Here is a 21275-nt window from a genome sequence, read left to right as displayed (position 1 = left end):
AGGGCAAGAGTACTAATGTATGCATCAGAGAAGATTTGTAGTACTTACTTGAGATAGTGATCGAATCAAATATTGAAGTGAACTGCAGACTACTCATTTGTAGCATATTAAAAGCTAGTTGCATACTTAAGATTATTTTATTTTCTTAGATTGTTCTATCTGGAAGGACTTTTGGGTCAGTCCTAAGATTTAACTCCTCCTCCTCCTTTGCCTTCCCCCACCCCCTATTTATTATAAGGAAAATTGGATCCAGAGAAGTAAGAACTTTGGTTTTGGAGTCAGTAAGTAGGAGTTTTTGAAACTTGGTCTCTTTCCACTGACTCCTTATGCCCCTTATCTGAAAATGGGGGTGATATTATTTGCAGTACGTACTTCATACAGATTTTTAAAGGAAAGCCCTATATAAACTTATGACATATATAAGACACATATAAGACACCTGTGATTCAATTTCCTCTTCTATAAAAATGGCTTTAAAAATAGTATCTACCCCAGGGTTGTTATAATGACTAAATGAGATATTTGTGAAGTGATTTGTAAAGTGTTTGTAAATGCTAGCTATTAATATCATTTATTTGTATCATATAAATTGAATTTGGTTGGTGCTTTGGACTTTGCCTTAGGAAGATCTCACTTCAAAGTTCAGGATTTTCTTAGCTATATAAACCTTCACAAGTCTCTTGGTTTCTTTGCCTCAGTTTCCTTATCTGTAAAATGAGAGAGTTGGGCACATTGACCTTTTCATTTAAAAACCTGTGCCATTAATGGTGAATGGAATAAATATGAATTATATAGGTGGTAAGATGAATTTTTAAAAATGACAGAAATGCATTTAAAGTCAGAAGATTTCACTTTGAAGCTCACTTTACTTTTGTGACTTTGGCTGAGCAAATCTCAACTTAGTATGGGCTTCAGTTTCTTCTGGGTTGGGTTAGATAATTCCAGATTTCCCTTTCATACCTAATCTATGATCCTGTTATTTTCTAGACTGCCTATAAAGATGGACAGTTCAACAGTGAGTTATTGCAATTAATCATAAACAATATAAAATGTCTGTCAAATTTAATTCTTATATATATATGTAAGTGATCTTTACTGTAGATATGGGAAGAAAACTTTCTTAATTTACTGTTTGCATTTTCTTAATTTACTGTTTGCATTTTAGAAACTTTATACACGGTGATTTCAGTGACTAGAATGATATTCAATAGGGAAAATTCTTTTGAGAATGGGGGGGGCAGTTATGTGGCACATTGGTAGGAGACCAGCCCTGGAGTCAGGAGAACTTGAGTTCAAACTTGACTTCACACAATACTTAGCAATGTGACCTCGGGCAAGTCACTTAACCCCCTTGCCTTGCCAAAAAAAAAAAAGAATTGAGAAAATTGCTCTTAACTCTGATAGTTGACAGGATATTTTTCCTTCTGAGAAAAATTAAGACAGTTTTAAGATGCTAACATGTCAAGGACATGTTAAATTCAGTCATTCAAGTTTTACATGGAAAACTGAACATTTATCATTACACAGCAACTAATTTTGAAAATTATTTTTATAACACATAATAAACAATTTCATATTTTCTCCCCTCAAATAAATATAACAGGCATGAAAAAGCAAAACTTCCAAACGGAGTTATGAGCAGTATCCTCATGAGAAAACTGAAACATTCAGATGTCTCGGAAAGTCCACCTTCACAGAGAAACACATCAGCTCCTGTAATTCCTCTCTGATCTACACAGGCTATTTGTTGTACGAACTACTCAACAGTATCAGCTACTCTTCGAATGGCTACTCAAAGGAAGCACTTAGTGAAAGACTTCAACCCTCATATTACCTGTTACATTTGTAAAGGGTATCTTATCAAGCCAACTACAGTGACAGAGTGTCTCCATACCTGTAAGTATTATTTTGGAAGGTATCAATCAGAATTATGCATGCCTTTTTAATTTGTTCCAATTTTTATTTAATAGTAACTTTTTGAAAGAACAGTATTTGAATGTTTAAGTCAGTAAGCATTTGTAATATGCCTGTGCATTCTGCAAACCACTAAAGATAGAAAGACACAATTAAACAATTCTTACTTAAGGAACTTAGATTCTATTTTGGAAGATAATACCTACAAACACAAGTGCATACTGAACAAATCCAAAATAAGGGAGCAAAAGAAAAGGTAGTTAAGGAGGGAGGCTAGCAGCTGCAGGTGGGACCGATAGTTGATCAGAGTAACCCTCCAAGGAAGGCTTTGTGTAAAACAGTAGTGTTTGAGTTGTGTCTTAAGGAAATAAGAGATTTTTTAAGATAGAGGTGAGAAGAAGGTTCAGTGTTGGCAAGGGGGATAGTCAATAAAAAAAAGTCACCAGGACTTGACTACGGAAAGGGGAGCAGTGTACATTGAATCTGGAAAGACAGGCTTGGGACTAGATTTTGAAAGACTTTAAAAGTTAACCATATGAGTTTGTTTTAACTTAGAGGCAATGAGGAGTCAATGTAGTCCACCACACTAGGGGAGTGACATGGTTAAATTTGCACTTAAAGACTTATTTTGTAACTTTGTGAAATATGGATTGTAGTCCAGAGTTGTTAGGGGAACCAACAAAAAGGACATGGGGGGGGGCAGCTAGGTGATGTAGATAGAGCACTGACCCTGAAGTCAGGAGGATTTGATTTGAAATCTGCCCTCTGACATTTGATACTTACTTAACTGAGTCACCTTGGGCAAGTCACTTCACCCCATTGTCTTGCAAAACCTCCCCCAAAAACATTTAAAAAGAAGGACATTGTAAAATAGTTAAGGTAAGAGTTTGATCTAAGATGGTGACCAAGGAAGCAGGAAGAAAGGCTGAGGTGGAGAGATCTTGAAAAAATAGAAGTGACAAGATTTTGCCACCGACTGAATATGTAGTTCAGGGGAAGTGAATATTCAAGGCTATGAACCAGGGAGACTTGCAGAAATGGTGGTACTCCCCCCACCCAGGTGTTTTTTTTTTTTTTTGCAAGACCATAGAGTTCAGGGACTTGCCCAAGATCACACAGCTAGGGAATAAGTGTCTGAGGCTGGATGTGAACCTAGGTCCTCCTGACTACAGGGCTGGTACTTTATCCACTACACTACCTAGCTTCTGGAAATGTTGGTACTTTTAAGAGAAATGGAGACGTTTAGAAAGGGGAGGGCGAAATAACAAATTCTTTTTCATATATATATATATGTGTGTGTGTGTGTGTATATATATATATATATATATATATATATATATATAAAATGAGCTTGAAATGTCTCTGGGACATTCACTCTTGAGTGTCTAATGGTTAGTTCATATTGTGGGACTTATACTCAGAAGAGACACAGAAGCAGAATACTTAGATCTGTGAGTCATTTGGGTAGAGAGAATAACTAAACCCTGGAGAGTCAATGAGGTCACCAAGGGAATGTAGAGAAGAGATGAGGCCTTTGGGACACTATTGTTAGGAGGTAGGATATAGGTAATGAATTGGCAAAGGAGACTAAAAAGAGGTTGCATAAGCTAGAGGAGAATCAGGAAAGAGTAATGTCATGAAAAAAACAGAAGAGAGTATCCAAGAGAGAGTGGTCGATGACATCTGAGGAGAGAGATCAAGAAAGATGAGGATGGAGAAAAGATTATCACTATCAGACTTGGAAGTTAACTTATTGGTAACTTTAAAGAGAGCAGTTTCATTTGAATGATGAGATCTGGAGCCAGATTGCAAAAGCTTGAAGAGTAAGTCACAAGGTAGAAAGTCTCTTACTTGTAAATAGTTCCATCTAAAAGTTTGGGTACAGTGAATTTTTCTCAAGGATGGGATAGACTTGAGCACACCCAAAAACAATTGGAAAAAAACAAGTAGATGGGAAGAAATTAAAGACTAGATATAGAGGGTGAGAGAGAAGGGGAAATAAGATGACAGAGGACAAGCTGATGGAGAAGATGGGAGGCATCTATAGAAGTTTTGTTACTGTCAAAAAAAAAGAAGAAAGACTTTAATCATAAGAAGCCAAAAGGAGAGAGAGCCAGTTTTACAAGATTTATAGCTTATTCTAGTAAGGAACATTTAGAAAAAATTAATAGTGTCTTAAGAGTACATATATCTGGAGAAATATGGTCAGTTTTAGGCATCGCATTTTATAGCATCCAAAACAGTAAAGGTATTAAAGCATATTAGTTGAAGGGAGGGGGATACAATATTAAGCCTGAAAAAGAGAAGAATTAGGGAAGCACTGGTCATCCTTCTTGTCTCCAATGTTTGAAACTTAGTAATACTTGATTCTTCTTTCTCATTTTCTCATGGGTTTATATTGAATCATTTATCAAGTTGTAAAAGTTCTACATCAAATGCTCATATCAACGCCTTCTTTCCACTTAGAGGCTATTGTGTTTTCTCTAGATCTTTAGCAGTCTCTTGCCTGTACTGTTGTTAATTGTTCTATCTTCCTGACTTCTCTCCCTTTCCCAGTCTGTCCTCCACACAGTGCCCATGAAATATCCAGGAAAAAACTGTCCATCAGACAGGTTGCATTAAAGCTTAGGGTGAATGGGAAAACTATATAAAGAGATTTTTATATAGAGATCATTAATTGAACTCAAGGGAGTTGTTGAGATAATTGAGATTGTACAATAAGAGATAGAACCCTGGGCTATACCTATGAAAAGGGTATCATGATCTAATAAAAGATACTAGAAGTGGGTGGTTAGGTAGATAGAAGAACCAGGGCAGTATCAAGAATACTAAAAAGCTTCAGTGGGGTCAAGGAAGATGAGGACTGACTAAGAAAAGGCCACTGGATTGATTTGTTAAGATATCAATAATGGTAAGTAGTCAAAGGATAAATAATTTTCAAAAAGAAAAAATTTAAACTATTAGCAGCCACATGAAAGAATATTCCAAATCAGTTCTAATAAGAGAAAGACAAAAGAAATCTTGACAGTTCACATCCAGAAAAATGAGAAAGATGATAAAAGATGGGAGTAGTCAATTCTAGAGTATGAATTTTGTTAACATATTCATACTTATGTACTATTGGTGGAACTTTAAATTGGGAGAACCGATTTGGAAACAATTTTGAATTATGCCAAAAAACACAAACAAACTCCAAACCTTGACCAAACATTCTCTTGTCTTGACTTAGAAATCCCTTTTAGACATTTGCCCAGGGAAGTTAAAGATAGAAAGGTCTAATATATACTAAAATATTATCAGCACTTTTCGTGGTAGCAAAGAATTGAAAATAAAGTAGATGTCTTTATTAAGGAATAATTTTCCAAATTGTGGGACATGAATGAAATTACTCGATAGTAAGAAAGGTTGACTATGAAGAATGTAGAAAAAATATGGAAAAATTGATATGAACTGGTTCTGATAAAAAATAAACTGAAATACAGTGACCCTTAACTATGTAAATGTAAAGAACAAAAAGACTCAAATTATAATTTAATTATAATAACTAATCTTTGTCTCAAAGAAGACATAAGAAAATATTGCTCTCCCTCCCTTTGGGACTATTGATATGAAATATTTCTAGTACTGTAGACTCTGTTGAGATGAATTTTGATATGGTGGCATCCTGAGTAAGAGGGGTGATATGAAATCTGAATTTCCATGAGTTGATCTATGCAGATGACTACCAAACCAGTAGATCCCTCTCTGGAGCCTCTGTCACATATAACTTAACCTGTCTTTTGGACTCATCAACAAGTCTCAACTCCATTTATCTAAAATGGAATATACCTTCTTTTCCAAATCCGTCCCTTCTCTAACTACCCTATTTTTGTTGACATTTTTCCATTCTTCCAGCCACTAAGTTATAGCCCCTAGTGGTTGTCTTCAATTCTTTATTCTAATTCATCTTTCATCAGTTTCTGAGTCTTTTTTGGTTCTAGCTCAACCTGAATGGGAAGGTTGGAGTGAAGATTAAAGAATACTCTTAGGAGTGGCAAAATGTAAGAATTTATGGTAAGAGTAAAATGGATACAAATCAAAGCCTTATAGCTATAGATAGAGCAAGCACTGGACATGAATTGGGAAAAACCAGGTTTAGATCCTGCCTCAGAAACTTATTAACTCTAAGACCCTGGGCAAGTAATTTAACATGCCTGTGTTTCAGTTTCTTCATCTGTAAAATGATAGTCATACTCAATGGCTTATCCTTCAACCTCTAAACCTGAGATTCTAAAGGATACCAGGCACACTCTTACACATCCCAGTGATTCCTACTTTGTAGGTCATCATTCAGATATCATTCCCCATTCTCTTACTGCCCAGTCCCTCATTCCCATTCCCCTCAACCCTTCTACCACCAAGTCCCCCAATTCCAACCAAATACCTTTCCACTCTGGACAACAAACTTCCCTTCATCCTACCTAAATCTTTTCCTTTCTTACACATTCTGTCTTGACTTTCTCCTCCTGACGCATCTTCCCTTGCCAACCTTTTCAGTTCTGGCTATACCTTTACACATTCCCTTCAGTTCTGGTGAGCAATTCCCCTTGCTTCCCTACCTCCATCATTCACTAACCTCTTCTTTCAGTTTCCTTGGTATTCATCTTCATCATCCAATCAAAATCCAAACTTACATTTCTTTCTCAATGAGTTTTATACTTGGCTTATAATTTTTATCTACTTCCCAATTCCTGCCCTTATACTAAGGGACTTTTAATAATTTTTAACCCATTTACTTATCACTCTGCCCACCTCAGCCACAAATACCTTTGATCTCATCATCACTCAGCAAGAATTCTGAAATCCCTTTAATTCCCTCTGCCTTCCCTATAAAAGCCTACTCCTTTAAAAAAAAAAAGGCCTACTCCTTGTCCATAGCCTGAACATCAAACCCTTAACCACTATACACCATTTCCCTTGAACTAGTTACTCACTTTTCCCCATTTTGATCTGTTAGTGAACCAATTCAACCCTACATTGTCCTCTGGAGTCCTTTGTCTCTTAACATTTTGTCAATTATTCCATGCCAAACCTCAGGCTTAGATCAAAACTATTCATGGCCTTCGTTCTTTTAAACATACTGTCAAAGGTGGAGAAAATCATGGACCAATTCTGATTGAGTTCACTATAAATTTATGTTACACAGACCCTCACTATTGCTAGACTGTCCTGCTCTACCTTACTCCTTAGCTATCCACACCAGCTCTTCCAAACTTTTTCATCCCTCCTTAAAACTACCCATGGCTCCTTTCCCCACTTTCTCCACTGAGAGCTTTGCCTCATATTTTACAGAAATTTTCCTATGATTTCCTATGAACTCTTTCTCCCCCGCCCCCAAACTCCTTGAAAGGCTTTCTATAATAGGTGCCTCCACTTTCTTTCCATTCACTCTCTTCTTAATCCTTTATAATCTGGCTTCTAACCTTATACCACCAAAACTGCTTTCTTCAAATTTACCAGTGAACTCCTAATTGCAAATCCATTGGCCTTTTCTCAAGTCTTCATTCTTCTTGACCTCTCTGCAAGCATTGACTGATGATAACTTTCCATTATTGAATACTCTATTCTCTAGGTTTTTGTAATATCACTTTCTTCTTGGCCTATCTAACTGGTTGCTCCTTTTCAACCTCCTTTACTGGATCCTTCTCATGATCATGTCCCCTTACCATAGGCATCCCAGAGCATTCTGCCCTTCTCTTATCCCTTTCTACTGCTTCAGCTCCCATGAATTTTTTTTCATCTTTGTGCCTACTGTTCTCAACACTATTTAATGCTGGTTTATCTTTTCTGACCTCCAATCTCACAATACCAGCTTTCCATTGCTCAGGCATATAAACTAGGTATCATCCTCAGCTCTTCACTATCTCTCACTCTCCATATCCAAATTGTAGCTAAGGCCTGTTGATCATGTCTTTGCATTATCTCCTGAATATGTCCCTGTTCAGTTACAGGGTTTCCTCATTATATGCCTCTGAATTATTGTTATAGTCTACCTGCCTCAAATTTTTCTCCACTAAAGTAATTTTCCTAAAGTGCAAATCTAGACACATCACCCCATCTTACTTAGCTCCAGTGGCTCCTATTACATCCAGGATCAAATACAAAATCTTCTGTTTGACATTCAAAGCCCTTTATAATGTGGGTCCCCTATCTTTCTATTTTTCTCTCTACCTTGTGCTCTCAGATTCAGTAACATTGGTCTTCAGAATGAGACACTCCATCTCTCACATCCAAGCATTGTCTCCCTCTGGCTCCCCCACCCCCACCCCCCATTCCTAGAATCCTCTTTATCATCTCTGCCTTCTGACTCCCTTGGCTTCCTCTGAGTCCCAATTAAAATCTCATCTTTTTCAGGAAGCCTTTCCCAAGTCCTTTTAATTCTAGTGGTTTCCCTCTCCTAATTATATCCTATTTATCCTACATAAGTACTTTGTATGTATTTGCTATCTTCCCCATTAAATTGTGAAATCCCTGAGGAAGGTGCTGGCCCTTACCTCCCTTTGTGTCCCCTGTCATTTTTCAGTCATGTCTGACTCTCCATGATTCCATTTGGGGTTTTCTGGGCAAAGATTCGGGGAGGAGTTGCTATTTTCTTATCCAGATCATTTTACAGGTGAGGCAAAGAGAATTATAAGGGACTTGCCCAGGGTCATACAGCTAATCAGTGTCTGAGGCCAGATGTGAACTCATGAAGATGAGTCTTCCTACTTCCAAGTCCAAGACTGTCCACTGTGCCTAGGAGCCTCTGGTACAGAGCAGGGACTTAATAAATATTTATTAACTGACTGAGTGGGCTATTTGGAAGCAATATCTGTTAATGATAGAATTGAGATTGTTGCTACAGTGAAAGGGGAAGACAGAGGAGGAAAATTGCCCAAGAGAATCAGGATAAGGAGTAAAATAGGATGACCACTTCTGTGTGAGACTCTGTTTCAGGCTGGGTCCAGGTGGTGACTGAGGTAGCATCTGGGCCACTGGTGGTTTTGTGTTCCCTGAGGTATTGTTGATTTTTCTTCTTTTCGTTATTCAATAGCAGAACGAGCTTCCTCAGGAGGGAGTGGGTTTCCCCTATCCAAACAAATAATACAACTATTTCTCATGTTGTAGAAAGGGTTCCTGTTTTAGTTTGGATTGGACTAGATTGTCTAATATGTTTCTCCCTACTCTGTGATTCTGTACAATGTACATCTGTAACATCCCCTTGGAGTTAATCCTTCAATTTGCATTGAAATTTGAGGCATTGGTTTTCTGAGGGTTCAGTTTCCTTATGGCAACTACTTTCTACTATTGCTTATGAGCAGCCATTGTGAATGGTTGACTTCCCGTTAATAATCAACCAGTAGACCTAATTAGCTTTTACCAAAGGCATTTACTAAGCTAGTATATTAAGAATCGTTCATATAAAAACATTGCCAAGGGCTTAATCACCATTGGGATTGAGGGAGCTCAAACCTCAGATATTATGTAGTGCGGCACACATGGAGAATATATTGGTGGACAAGGTTAACTCACAACTTCTGATAATTCAGGGCCTGAAGATTTTTATCTTCTTCATAGAGTCCTCATGCACCTCCATTTATGTTTGGAAGCAAACTCACTTAGTTGAGTTTCTAGGAGTGCTTTACCAGAAATCTTCTCTGGTACAAAGAGTCACGACAAAGCTGCTTCCTTTCTCAGGTGAATTGTCCATCTCATTCTCTGTTTATTTCAATTGAGGTGGAAAGTTGAGTTTCCTCTCTTACCCATCATGTTAACACTTGATATCTAATCATTGATATAGTGTTGTTAAATGTTCAAAGCATTATATCAGAAAATGAAAATTTATGAAAATGATTGTAGGATGCATTTTAGTGTGCTTTCTAGGGTTTTTTGGGCAGCTAGGTGTCGCAGTGGATAAAACGCTGACCTTGAAGGGAGTTCAGATCTAGCCTCAAGACACATAACATTTACTAGCTGTGGGACCTTGGGCAGGTCACTTAACTCTGATTGCCTGGAATTCAGGGACCTCTACAGTCCTTCTGATTTATATCTGGTCATTGAATTCAGATGGCCCTGGAGCAGAAATGAGGCTGGTGACTTAGCATAGCCCCCCTCACTCAAATCTAATTCACATGCTTGTCATGACATCACCTTCCTTATGTCATAATCTTGAGGACAAACAAATATCAAATCAGATTGAGCTATCTTTTGTTGTTGGTAATAATAACTTTGCCATTAAAAAAATAAAGTTGATCATATGTGTGGTAGGACACATTTTAATTTATTTTTGTAAACTTCATGTTTTGTATAGGAAGGAAAACTTAAAAAATATGAGACCATTACAAAGCATCTTGATGTTGAAAACTGAAAACAAAGATAATAAATAGAAATAATATCAATACACCGGGAATGGCAAAAATCTCCATTTTTCACATGGTTGAGGTGTGCAGAGGTTAATTGGTTTGCCTCTACCTATGGTTAGGATTTGAACCAGGGGACTTGTGTCTCTAAACCCAGTCTTTTTATTTTCATGACCTGACAATCCTATGACTATCTTTATTAAATAAACTGAATCCACTTAGTAATGTTTGAAACTAGCAGGGGGTTGAAAAAAAGCCTAAGATAGTATATAACAAAAATTTTTAAATGCTCATCTGGATGACATGACCAGAATACCTCAAGAGAAAGCAAACTTGTATTTAAAACTTCAAGTACAAAAGTTTGAAGATAAACATCATCACTCTATGCATTCCAGTGAGGCAGAGATCAGAGATAATACTTTTGATGAAGAAAAGAGGTTGAGATCTTTTAAAACTTAAAATCACTCAACCAATTATCCTTCTTGTGTGAATATAGGAAAAATTCACCAGAGATTCTATATAATTCCATCTAGGAACACCTTGAACTTAATACTAGATGAAAACATGCCTAATTCTATTCAAGCTACTCAAGATACTGACATTTGTTGCTTCCTTCTACTGAGACAAATGTCAATAAAATTAGTCAACTTCCTGTTCATAGATCCTGTCATAAAACCCAATAATCTCATCACTTTCACATCTTTCTCAGTCAAGAGCAATTGGACCTGGTTGGGTTCAGTGTTCTTTTTTTTTTTGTGAGTGGATTGCATTCTTTTTATTTTATTTTATTTTTTTATTCTCATTTTGTATAAATGTTTTTTTACATTAATAAAATAATCTTTTACATTAACAAAATAATCTTGTTTAAGAGTAAACAAAATACCCCTCCCCCCCATGAATATAGACTTGCTTGGGTGATAAAGTAAAGGGGAGAGAAAAAAAATTAAAATTAAAGAAAATAATAGTAATAATTGTAGGTATGGCCAGGTGGCACAATGGATGAAGCACCAGCCCTGGAGCCACGAGCACCCGAGCCCACATCCAGTCCCATACAGCCCCATCCTCAACAATCACCCAGCTGTGTGACATGTAAGCCACCTGATCCCCACTGCCCTGCAAAAACCAAAAAGAAGAAAAAAATGACCCAAAATAAATTAAAATAGTAATCATAGTAGGGGTGGCTGGGTGGCAGACAGAGCATTGGCCCTTCAGCCAGGAGCACCCGGGTCTCAGCCCCAGGCAGGCCACCCAGCCCCATTTGCCCTGCACCCTCCCCAAAATAATAATAATAAAAAATGTGCTTCAGTCTTTGTTTCAACACCAACAACTCTGACATGGGTGGATCGCATTCTTTATGGTAAGTCCATCACAAAAGTTGCTTCCATATTTTTCCAGCATTGCCATTGCTGATCGCAACTCCCTCCTTTCTTATTTCTCCACTACCATGTACTATATTTTCTCTCTCTTTTCACTCTGACTCTGCTGTAGGGTCGCTGAGTGGCGCAGCAGACTGATCACTGGTCCTGGGACCAAGAGGCCCCAAGCCCCCATACCATCCCTAAGGCCCAACAACCACCGGGCCCTGGGGTCCCAGATAGGCCATGCAATTCCAGCCCCTTGCAAGAAGTAAAAAAGAAAATGTGTTATATATGACCACTCTCCCCCTATGGTCCATCCTCTCCTCCTTTATTCACATCCCCACCCCTTCCCCCTGCTTCCCCCTCCTTCTTACTCCAGATGTCTATACCTCATTGAGTATATTTGCTGTTTCCTCTCCTAGCCATCTCTGATGAGAGCAAAGCCCTCATTCCCCCTTGCTTCCCCCCTTCCATATCATTGCAATAGCTCATTGTAATAAAAAAAATCTTATTATGTGAAATATCTTGGACTATTCCCCCTCTCCTTTTGCTTTCTCTCATTCCATTTCCTTTTTTTTTTCCTATTGACTCCATTTTTACACCATATTTTATCTTCAAATTCAGCTTTCTCCTGTGCTTCAACTATAAAAGCTCCCTCTACCTGCTCTATTAACTGAGAAGGTTCATATGATTATTATCAGTATCATTTTTCTATACATGCAGTTCATCCTCATTAAGTCCCTCATATTTCTCCCCCTCTCCTCCGATCTCCATGCTTCACCTGAGTCCTGTATCTGAAGATCAAACCTTCTGTTCAGCTCTGGCCATTCCAAAAGGAACCTTTGAAATTCCCCTGGTTCATTGAAAGTCCATCTTTTTCCCTGGAAGAGGACATTCAGCCTTGCTGGGTAGTTCATTCTTGGCTGCATTCTAAGCTCTTTTGCCTCCCAGGATATTGTATTCCAAGCCCTACAAGCTTCCAATGTAGTTGCTGCTAAGTCCTGTGTGATCCTGACTGCAGCTCCACGATATTTGAACTGTGTCCTGGCTGTTTGTAATATTTTCTTTTTGACTTGGGAGTTCTGGAACTTGGCTATAATATTCCTAGGGGTTGGTTTTTTGGGATCTCTTTCTCGGGTGGATCGGTGGATTCTCTCCATTTCTATTTTGCCCTCTGCTTCTAGAATATCAGGGCAATTTTCCTGTAGTAATTCTTTGAAAATGATGTCAAGGCTCTTTTCCTGATCATGACTTTCAGGTATTCCAGTAATTTTTAAATTCTCTTTCCTAAGTCTGTTTTCCATATCAGTTGTTTTTTCAATGAGGTAGTTCACATTTTCTTCTAATTTTTCATTTTTTTGGTTTTGAAGTATTGATTCCTGATTTCTGGTAAATTCATCAATCTCCCTGAATTCTATTCTTGGTCTGAAGAATTCTCCTCAGAGAGTTTTCTTATCTCTTTTTCCATCTGGCCAATTTTGCTTTTTAAAGCATTCTTCTCCTCAATAATTTTTTGAACTGTTTTATCCATTTGACCTAAGCTGGTTTTTAGCATGCTATTTTCTTCAGCATTTTTTTGGATTTCCTTGAGTAAGCTGCTGAATTCATTTTCATGTTTTTCCTGCATCTCTCTCCTTTCTTTTCCCAGTTTTTCTTCCAACTCCTTCATTTGATTTTCAAAGTCTTTTTTGAGCTCTGTCATAGCCTGAGCCCAATTTCTGTTTTTCTTGGAGTCTTTAGGTGCAGGAGCTTGTGCTTCCTCATCTTCAGACTGAGTGTTTTGATCCATCTTGGGCTCATATGCAAAATATTTCTCAATGGTCTTCCTCTTATTTCTCTGCTTGCTCATTTTCCCAGCCTGGGCCTGGTTTTGGGGTGCTTCCAGAGCTTTTGGGGTACTCCCACAAGGGTCTCAGTGTGTGGGGCTCTGTCCCTCCTGGTCTGTGAATGACCATAAGTGCCCCCCCTCTGCCATGGGGCTGAAGTGGGGGGGGACCCTGCTTTTCTATGGGGGGGGCCTAGACTGGGATCAGGATCTGAATGTGGTCAGAGCCCCAGAGTCCTGTTCCAGGGGAAGAGGACAGAGCTCTGCAGTCTCTCTCTTTTCACTCCCCTCCCTCAACTCAGTGGGCTCATGCCCTGAGGGCTCCTGCTTACTGGCTCTGCCTGCTTCTGTTTCTTGTCTGGGCTTCCGGAAAGACCAAGCTGCTGGCTGTGTGCCCTGAGGGCTGGGCTCTGGCAGAGAGGTTCCCTGCTGTTCCCCCACTTTGTGCCTGGTGCTCCCCTGGGGTGCAGCTCAGGAGACTCCCGCAGCGGCTCCCAGTGCCCTGGGGCTGCCTCCAGGTGACTGAAGTTCTTTCGCTCTGGCGGGCCACCCCTCCGGCGGGCTGCCTCTCCGACCCCGGGGAGCAGAGCCTTTCTGCTCTTTTCCAGGTTACCTTGAGTAGGAGAACTGCCTCACTGGGTCCCTTTATGGGTTCTGTCTCTCAAAAGTTTAGTTAGAGTCCTTAGTTTCAAGTTTTATCAGAGAGTGCCTAAGACTCGATCCCTTCTTGTTGCCATCTTGGCTCCCTCAGTGCTCTTTTTGAAAGCATTTAAATACTGCTACTCACAAAGGAGGATAAAAGAAGTCAGAGATCAATCAGTCTTTAGCCTATAATTATAGATTGGTTTAGTATTCTTTTTCTCCTCCACTAAACCTTTGGTTGCTTTTCCCTATGCTCAGACTCTTGCCTGTTCTGATCATAACTCTGGTCTCCATTTTGAGTGAGACCTCTTTTTTCCAGGGGATAAGGTATGGCTTTCCCTTGAGCATCACTTGATAAATCTCAACAGTAAATACTGACTTTTCCCAAGTATATAGCAGATTTCTCTTTTTTAAAAAATTTGCTATTTTAATTTAAAAATTTTAAAAATTCTATCCCTTACTTTCACTGACTAAGTTGCCCCTCTTCAACTTTAATCACAAAACAGAGGGGAGGACTATTAGATCTAACAAACCCTTTATTCCAAGAGAATCTAGGGATGCCTCCATTATTAAACAGATGAAGGACTGAGGCCAAAGATTTTAATCTTGGAAGCCTAAACAGAAGCTCAATACCCCAGAGAAAAAATCTTGGCTTTTCTTTGAAACTTTTCTTGTCTCTAGAAAGAGGTAAGTCAATTAAATTATCTACTGATAATCCTATCACCTCTCCCAGGGTCAGGGTAGAGTTGTACTTGGTTAACTCTCTTTTGGTTATCATAATCCTTGGTCCCAGAGCTACCTACACATATAAGGATGATTTGGCAAAAGGTAAACAATAACACCCATCTCTCCATCCTAATGCTTTAAGACCATAGCATTTTTTTACATTAGTGTACCTTAGTGCTTCTCCCTCAAACTCTCTTAAATATGAATCTTTTCCTGCCTTAACCTTAGAAACTTGTTTATGCTTCATGCCTCTGTATAGCAAATTGCCTGCTCTGACATACAGTGCTTTTTTTGTCTTTTTAAACCTTGCTAGACCTTTCAGTCTCTAGACTTACTTGCCTCACATTGATACACACTTGAATTTCTAGAGTCCTAGCTGGAGTCTTTTTCAGTAATCCATATTCTGATACCTTTCCTCACACCATGGTATAATAGTAAGAAAATATTCATCTTCAAAACAAATAGATAGATGTTCATATGACTTAGTTGTGTTGGCTAATCATGTCCCCAAATTGAGTCAGTTCATGCAATATACAAGTTAAAATTTGATCTTTAAGAAACAAAATGAATTTATAATAAACATCAAGATGAGTCTTTATAGATAAATGGTGATGTGATGAGCAATTGAATTTAAAATACTTCTATCATGGTCATATAGACATTTCAAAACATTTTTGAAAGCAAATGTTGCAAGAGAAATGTATTACTGATTTATGATAAGCTGCTAAGTATCAGAAGTTTGAAAAGGGAAGGTGAAGAAGATGGATGGAAGAGGTGGTATGCATCATTGAAGAAAGTAAGGCTATTCAGCAGATGGGTATACATAAGTATATTCCAAGCAAAGACAGTATTAGCATATGCAAAAACAACAGAGGTAGGAAAAGATAGGATGAAAACAGAAAAGAAAATGTAGTTCACACTGGTTTGAGCATGATTCATGCACTTGTCATGGTAAGGATCAAAGCTGCTGTGGGATGTTGGTGCCAGAATCTAGAGAGCCTTGAATACCTCTATTAAGAGTATTTGCTTTATTAGTGGATAAAAATGTTGAACTTGACCTCAGTTAGACTTGGATCTGACATTTAATAGATGACCTTAGATAAGTCACTTAACATCTGAGTCTCAATTTCTTTATTAACATGGGGTTTAAAAATATCCATTTTATCATTCTCAGAGGATTAATATGAAGTTTAAATGAGATCCTGTATGTAAATCACTATGTAAACCTTAAATGCTATGTAACTAATAGTTTTTATTGGGTCAGTAGTGGGGAACCATTTAAGATTTTTGAACAGAATATTATGTGACTAGAATGTCAATGTTATTCTTGTTAAATAAGAGTTGAAATGAAGTATTACATCTGCAAGAAAAAGAGTTGAAATGAAGTATTACATCTTCAAGATTTTACTTTGTAAACCAACTTTACGTGACAATATGTAGCAAAATGCAGATGTTGGTGAATAAACTGCCTTGATGATAACTTGTTTCCATGATAGGCTAGATAAGAGTCCAGCAGATGAAGAGAAAAGATGTTATGAGCCCATTGACCTTCCTCCTTCCTGCTGATCTGTTCTGCCGAACTGTTCTTTCTTTTGACTATGATTCCTCTTTTAATCTCTTTAATTGGAATTCATTTTTGAAGTGATTAGTTAAGGTTAATCCAGTTATTGAATGATTTCCAATATTCTGTTTCTTCATGGCACCTTCCTCACTGGGTTGTTATATGAGTCAAATGAGATAATCTATAAAGAGCTTTGCAAACCCTAATATACTATATACTTATTACAGTATTTTTTCCAAAATCCTTTACTATTTCTTTTGACTTCGTCTTCCATTTATCCAGGTTCTTAATCTCAATCACCTTTGACATTTACTCCCATATCCAGTCAGATGCCAAGCTGTTAGCTCCACAGCATCTCTTGAACTACCCTTCTTTTCTTGATTCCAGGGCCAGCACCCTGGTTGACTCTTGGCTACTTCTTTTCTAGACCTTTTGCATTGGCTTTCTAATTGGGCCCTCGGGCCCTCAGTCCTCCTATTTCCAGTCCATACTTTACCCAGCTCTCAAAGCACCATTTCTAAGGTCTGAGTGTCACGGCTCTCACCTAGAAGCTCTTGTATTGCCTCTAGATTAAAAATAGAGACCCCCTGTTAATCCTGACTCTTCTTTACAGACATATTTCTTGTTACACTCCTTCATACACTCTGTAGTTCAGACAAACAGACTTCTTTGATGTTTCTTACATACAGGAGGCAATGAAATTTGTGTGGGATTTGGAGTCAGGTGATCTGGATTTGGAACCTGGCCTGTATGTGTGATGTGGAGACAATCACTTCACTTTTGTGGGCCTCCCTTCCAGCTCTAAATCTGTGATCCCCCCCCCCCCCCCCCCCGCCTGGAATGCCCACTCTGCTCACATCTGTACATCCCTAGCTTCCTTTCCTCAAGTGCCACTGACCCCTCAGCTGCTGGTGACTTTCCCCCTTCCTAAGCTGCCTTCTGGATGTTTTTTATGTTTTCATGTGTAAAAGTTCTTTTCCTTGTTTGAATTTTTCTACCTGAGGAAAGTAACTGCTGCATTTTTTCTGGTAAAGCAGTGGGGTTAAGTGACTTGCCCAAGGTCACACAGCTAGGTAATTATTAAGTGTCTGAGGTCAGATTTGAACTCAGATCCTCTTGACTCGAGGGCCAGTGCTATATCTACTGCACTGCATTTTTATCTTTGTATTTTCATCACCTCCCCCAATGTGGTGCCCTTACTAAGGACTTATGTAAATAGATATTGATTGTAGTTCAGGGACACCATTGTCTGCTTCCTTAGGTGTTGTGGCTTTGAAACCAGAAAAATACTCCAAGTTACTGATTATGAATGTATACACACACACACACACACACACACACACACACACACAAACACACACACACACACATATATATGATGTATGTAGATGATGTTCTTTTTATAAGCACACCTAAAATTTTATATATGTGTGATATCTATGACTGGGGCTATATATATATATGTGTATATATATATATATATATATATTTTTTTTTTTTTTTAGGTTTTTGCAAGGCAGTGGGGTTAAGTGGCTTGCCCAAAGCCACACAGCTACGTAATTATGAAGTGTCTGAGGCCTGATTTGAACTCAGGGACTCCTGACTCCAGGGCCCGTACTCTATGCATTGTGCCACCTAGCAACCCCTGGGGCTGTATATTCTTGTACAGTAGCAGTAGGATTCCATGTTTATAAGGTTTGGATACAGTGTAGCAATTCAAAGATTTCTTTAAAGTGTAATAAATTGGGGCGGCTAGGTGGCGTAGTGGATAAAGCACCGGCCCTGGAGTCAGGAGTGCCTGGGTTCAAATCCGGCCTCAGACACTTCATAATTACCTAGCTGTGTGGCCTTGGGAAAGCCACTTAATCCCATTTGCCTTGCCAAAAACCTAAAAAAAAAAAGTGTAATAAATCATATTCTACTGTGATAGGAGACCTGGAATGTTTAATCAATGAATCGACAAGCACTTATTAGGCACTTACCAGGCATCCTTAGGTACTGGGGATACCTATACAAAGAATGAAAAAAATCCTTATTTAAAAAAAAATTGCATTGGTTAAGAAATATTTTCAGTTAAATTTCATTTAGCACTATCAAAAAGATAATATAATGTTGCTTATTGTTTATTATCTGATAACCCTTTTTTCTTTTTCCTAGTTTGTAAGACTTGCATAGTCCAACACTTTGAAGATAGTAATGATTGCCCAAAGTGTGGTAATCAGGTTCATGAGACAAATCCATTAGAAATGTTACGGTAAGTGAATGTGTATTATTCATAGGTCGAAAGATTGAAATAAAATGTTTTATAGTTATTAACCTTTATTTATAATAATATTCTTGATATATTGACCTAGAAAACACAATTTAAAAAAAAATTTGAATGTTATTTTATTTTTCCAATTCTATGCAAAGATAATTTTCAGCATTCATCTTCTTGTAAGCTTTTGAGTGTCACATTTTTTTAACTTTTCTCTCTTCCCTCTCCCTCCCCATGACATCAGGTAGTCTGATATAGGTTACACTTGTACAATCACATTTAACATTTCCATATTAGTCATGTTGTGAAAGAAAAATTAGACCTAAAGGGAGGAAAACTATGAGAAAGAAAAAAACCATAAAACAAGTTTTAAAAAGTGAAAATGACCTGCTTTGGTCTGCATTCAGATTCCATAGTTTTTTTCTCTGAATATGGATGGCATTATCGAGAAAAGCTGAGTCTGCATAATAGATCATCTCATAATGTTTCTGTTAATTTATATCATTCTCCTGGTTCCATTCACTTCACTTAGCATCAGTTCAGGCAAGTCTTTCCACAGACTTTTCTGAAGTCTGCTTACTCTTTTCTTATAAAACAATAGTATTCCATCACATTCATAATTTATTTAGCCATTCCCCAGTAAATGGGCAGCATCTTCTCAATTTCCAGTTCTTTGCCAGTACAAAAAAGAGTTGCTATAAATATTTTTGTATATGTGGATCTTTTCCCCTTTTTTTATGATTTCTTTGGGATACAGACCTAGTAGTGATATTGCTACATCAAAGGGTAGGCACAGTTTGATTACCCATTGGGCATAGTAGGTTAACATGATTCTTTTTTCTTTTTATTTCTTTTTAGGTTAACATAATTTTTTGGAATTTTGAATAGTTTTGATGTGTTTATAATTTGTTTCAAAATTTTAAAATACTTTATAATATAGAATTAGAATGTAGCATATGATGCAGTTTTTAATATTCTGAGTTTTGGGGCTAGTTATTTAATCTTTATTACTTTACCTTTTCTTGGAATGAATTACAGAGTAACATAATTAGATAATTACTTATACATGATTATTGCTTTAAAGAGCATCGGAATTAGGGTCAGGAGACTTTGAACCGTAGACTGAGTTATTCTCTTTTGGCTTGAGTTCCTACGGAATAAAAAATAAATAAAAAGAAAGGATTTATTTCTAAGCCCTCCACTAGTTCCAAAATTCTGTGACTAAATTTCCATTTGCCTTAATCACTTTGGATTTATAAAATTTATATTGACATGATTTATTGTGCTTATCTATTTAATTTTGGCTCTAAATGGCTCTAAATTAGGCAGATTGCCCCTAGAGAGGATGATGATGATGGTGGTTGGGAGGTGGTCCTCAAACCAAATAGTCAAGTTTTTACTATGTCCAGTTAACTGAATCATACCAAATATATCATGAGTTTCTACTTTCTTACATTTTTTCCTTACTTAAAATATCTCTTTAAAAATTGTTTCTCTTAATGTAATCATTAAATGTTATATTTAAAATGAATATTTAAAGAAATTAAATGTGTTAATTATAGGTCTTATCCTTAGCTATTCATAAATAGAGTTAGCAGTTATGATCCCTCTGCAGGGGATTTCCAGAGCTCCATTCCAGCACATTCAGCTGTTTTCAGATCATTTTTTATTGCCTTCACATCATATATCTATATATCCCCTCCTCCTTTGTTAAATACTGGGATATCACAAATAGGACAAAAGAAAGACTGTCATATAACATGGAAACAATGTGAAGACTAACAGACTGCCTTCTGCCGGGGGGGGGGGGGGGGGGGAAGGTAAGGGGAGGGGAATTGTAAAATTCAAAATAAATAAATTTTTTAAAAAATTAAAAAAAAAGACTGCCCCAGCCCTTAAGGAGCTTTCTCTTTAATTGGGGAAGCTGAAAATCTGAGGGAAGCAGAGACAAAAAAAGAGGAGAAATGACAAAGTGATGCATTCCCTCCTGAAATGAAGGCTTTGGCATTCATTCATTGCATTCCCCTTCAGTCAGAAGGGTGGTAAAGCAGAGTACTTGGCTGATGGGATCTTGAAGGATGATGAGATTTTCTTATTCATGGGCTTCCTCTACCAAGGTGGAGAAGTTAGAGATGTCCCAGAATAGTGCAGTCAGGTGAGAAGTGGTTTCAAACTCCCATATGTCCTCCTCTGGGTTGTCAAAGGGATCACCAAGTATAGACTTCACTGTGTCCCCTCCCCCCTTTCAATTCACCTGCTTTCTACCATTCCAGTGTTCTTGGATTTGACTTTCCTAAATATATTCAACCATCCAGTAACACTGATCTATTTGCTTCTTTTCAAATATGACAATCCATCTTCTGACTCTGTGCTTGCCTCTGATTGTCTCTAAGGCCTATAATGTTCTACTACTTGGCTTTCCATCAAGACCCAACTCAAAGTCTGCCTTCTGCTGAACATTTTTCCTGGTCTCATTCTCTTCCTCCCTCCCCTTTCTTAGTAATTGACAGCACTTTGACATTCTTTGTCTTGCCTAAACATAATTGTTTGCATGTCTCCCCCCCCCCCCCATTAGCGTGTTCACTCCTTGAGAGGCCAGTGTTTGTACTGTGCC

General features: G+C 37.9%; 1 protein-coding gene across 7 annotated transcripts in view; it reads left to right on the top strand.

Moving 5' to 3' along the window:
- Positions 1-21275, top strand: part of PCGF5 (polycomb group ring finger 5) — a 140124-nt gene that overhangs the window by 68669 nt on the left and 50180 nt on the right. For all 7 annotated transcript variants that reach the window (XR_012477855.1, XR_012477853.1, XR_012477854.1 and 4 more), the window contains 2 exons: positions 1604-1896; positions 18562-18658. Coding sequence is in view for 2 of the 7 variants with exons in the window: in XM_074233392.1 (XP_074089493.1) it covers positions 1785-1896; positions 18562-18658 (209 nt within the window). In the remaining 5 variants the exon portion in view is untranslated. The remainder of the gene's footprint in view (positions 1-1603; positions 1897-18561; positions 18659-21275) is intronic.

Source organism: Macrotis lagotis, chromosome 4 (genome assembly GCF_037893015.1).
Source record: "Macrotis lagotis isolate mMagLag1 chromosome 4, bilby.v1.9.chrom.fasta, whole genome shotgun sequence".
Taxonomy (NCBI): Eukaryota; Metazoa; Chordata; class Mammalia; order Peramelemorphia; family Peramelidae; genus Macrotis; species Macrotis lagotis.
This window is presented reverse-complemented; position numbering and strand designations above follow the sequence as displayed.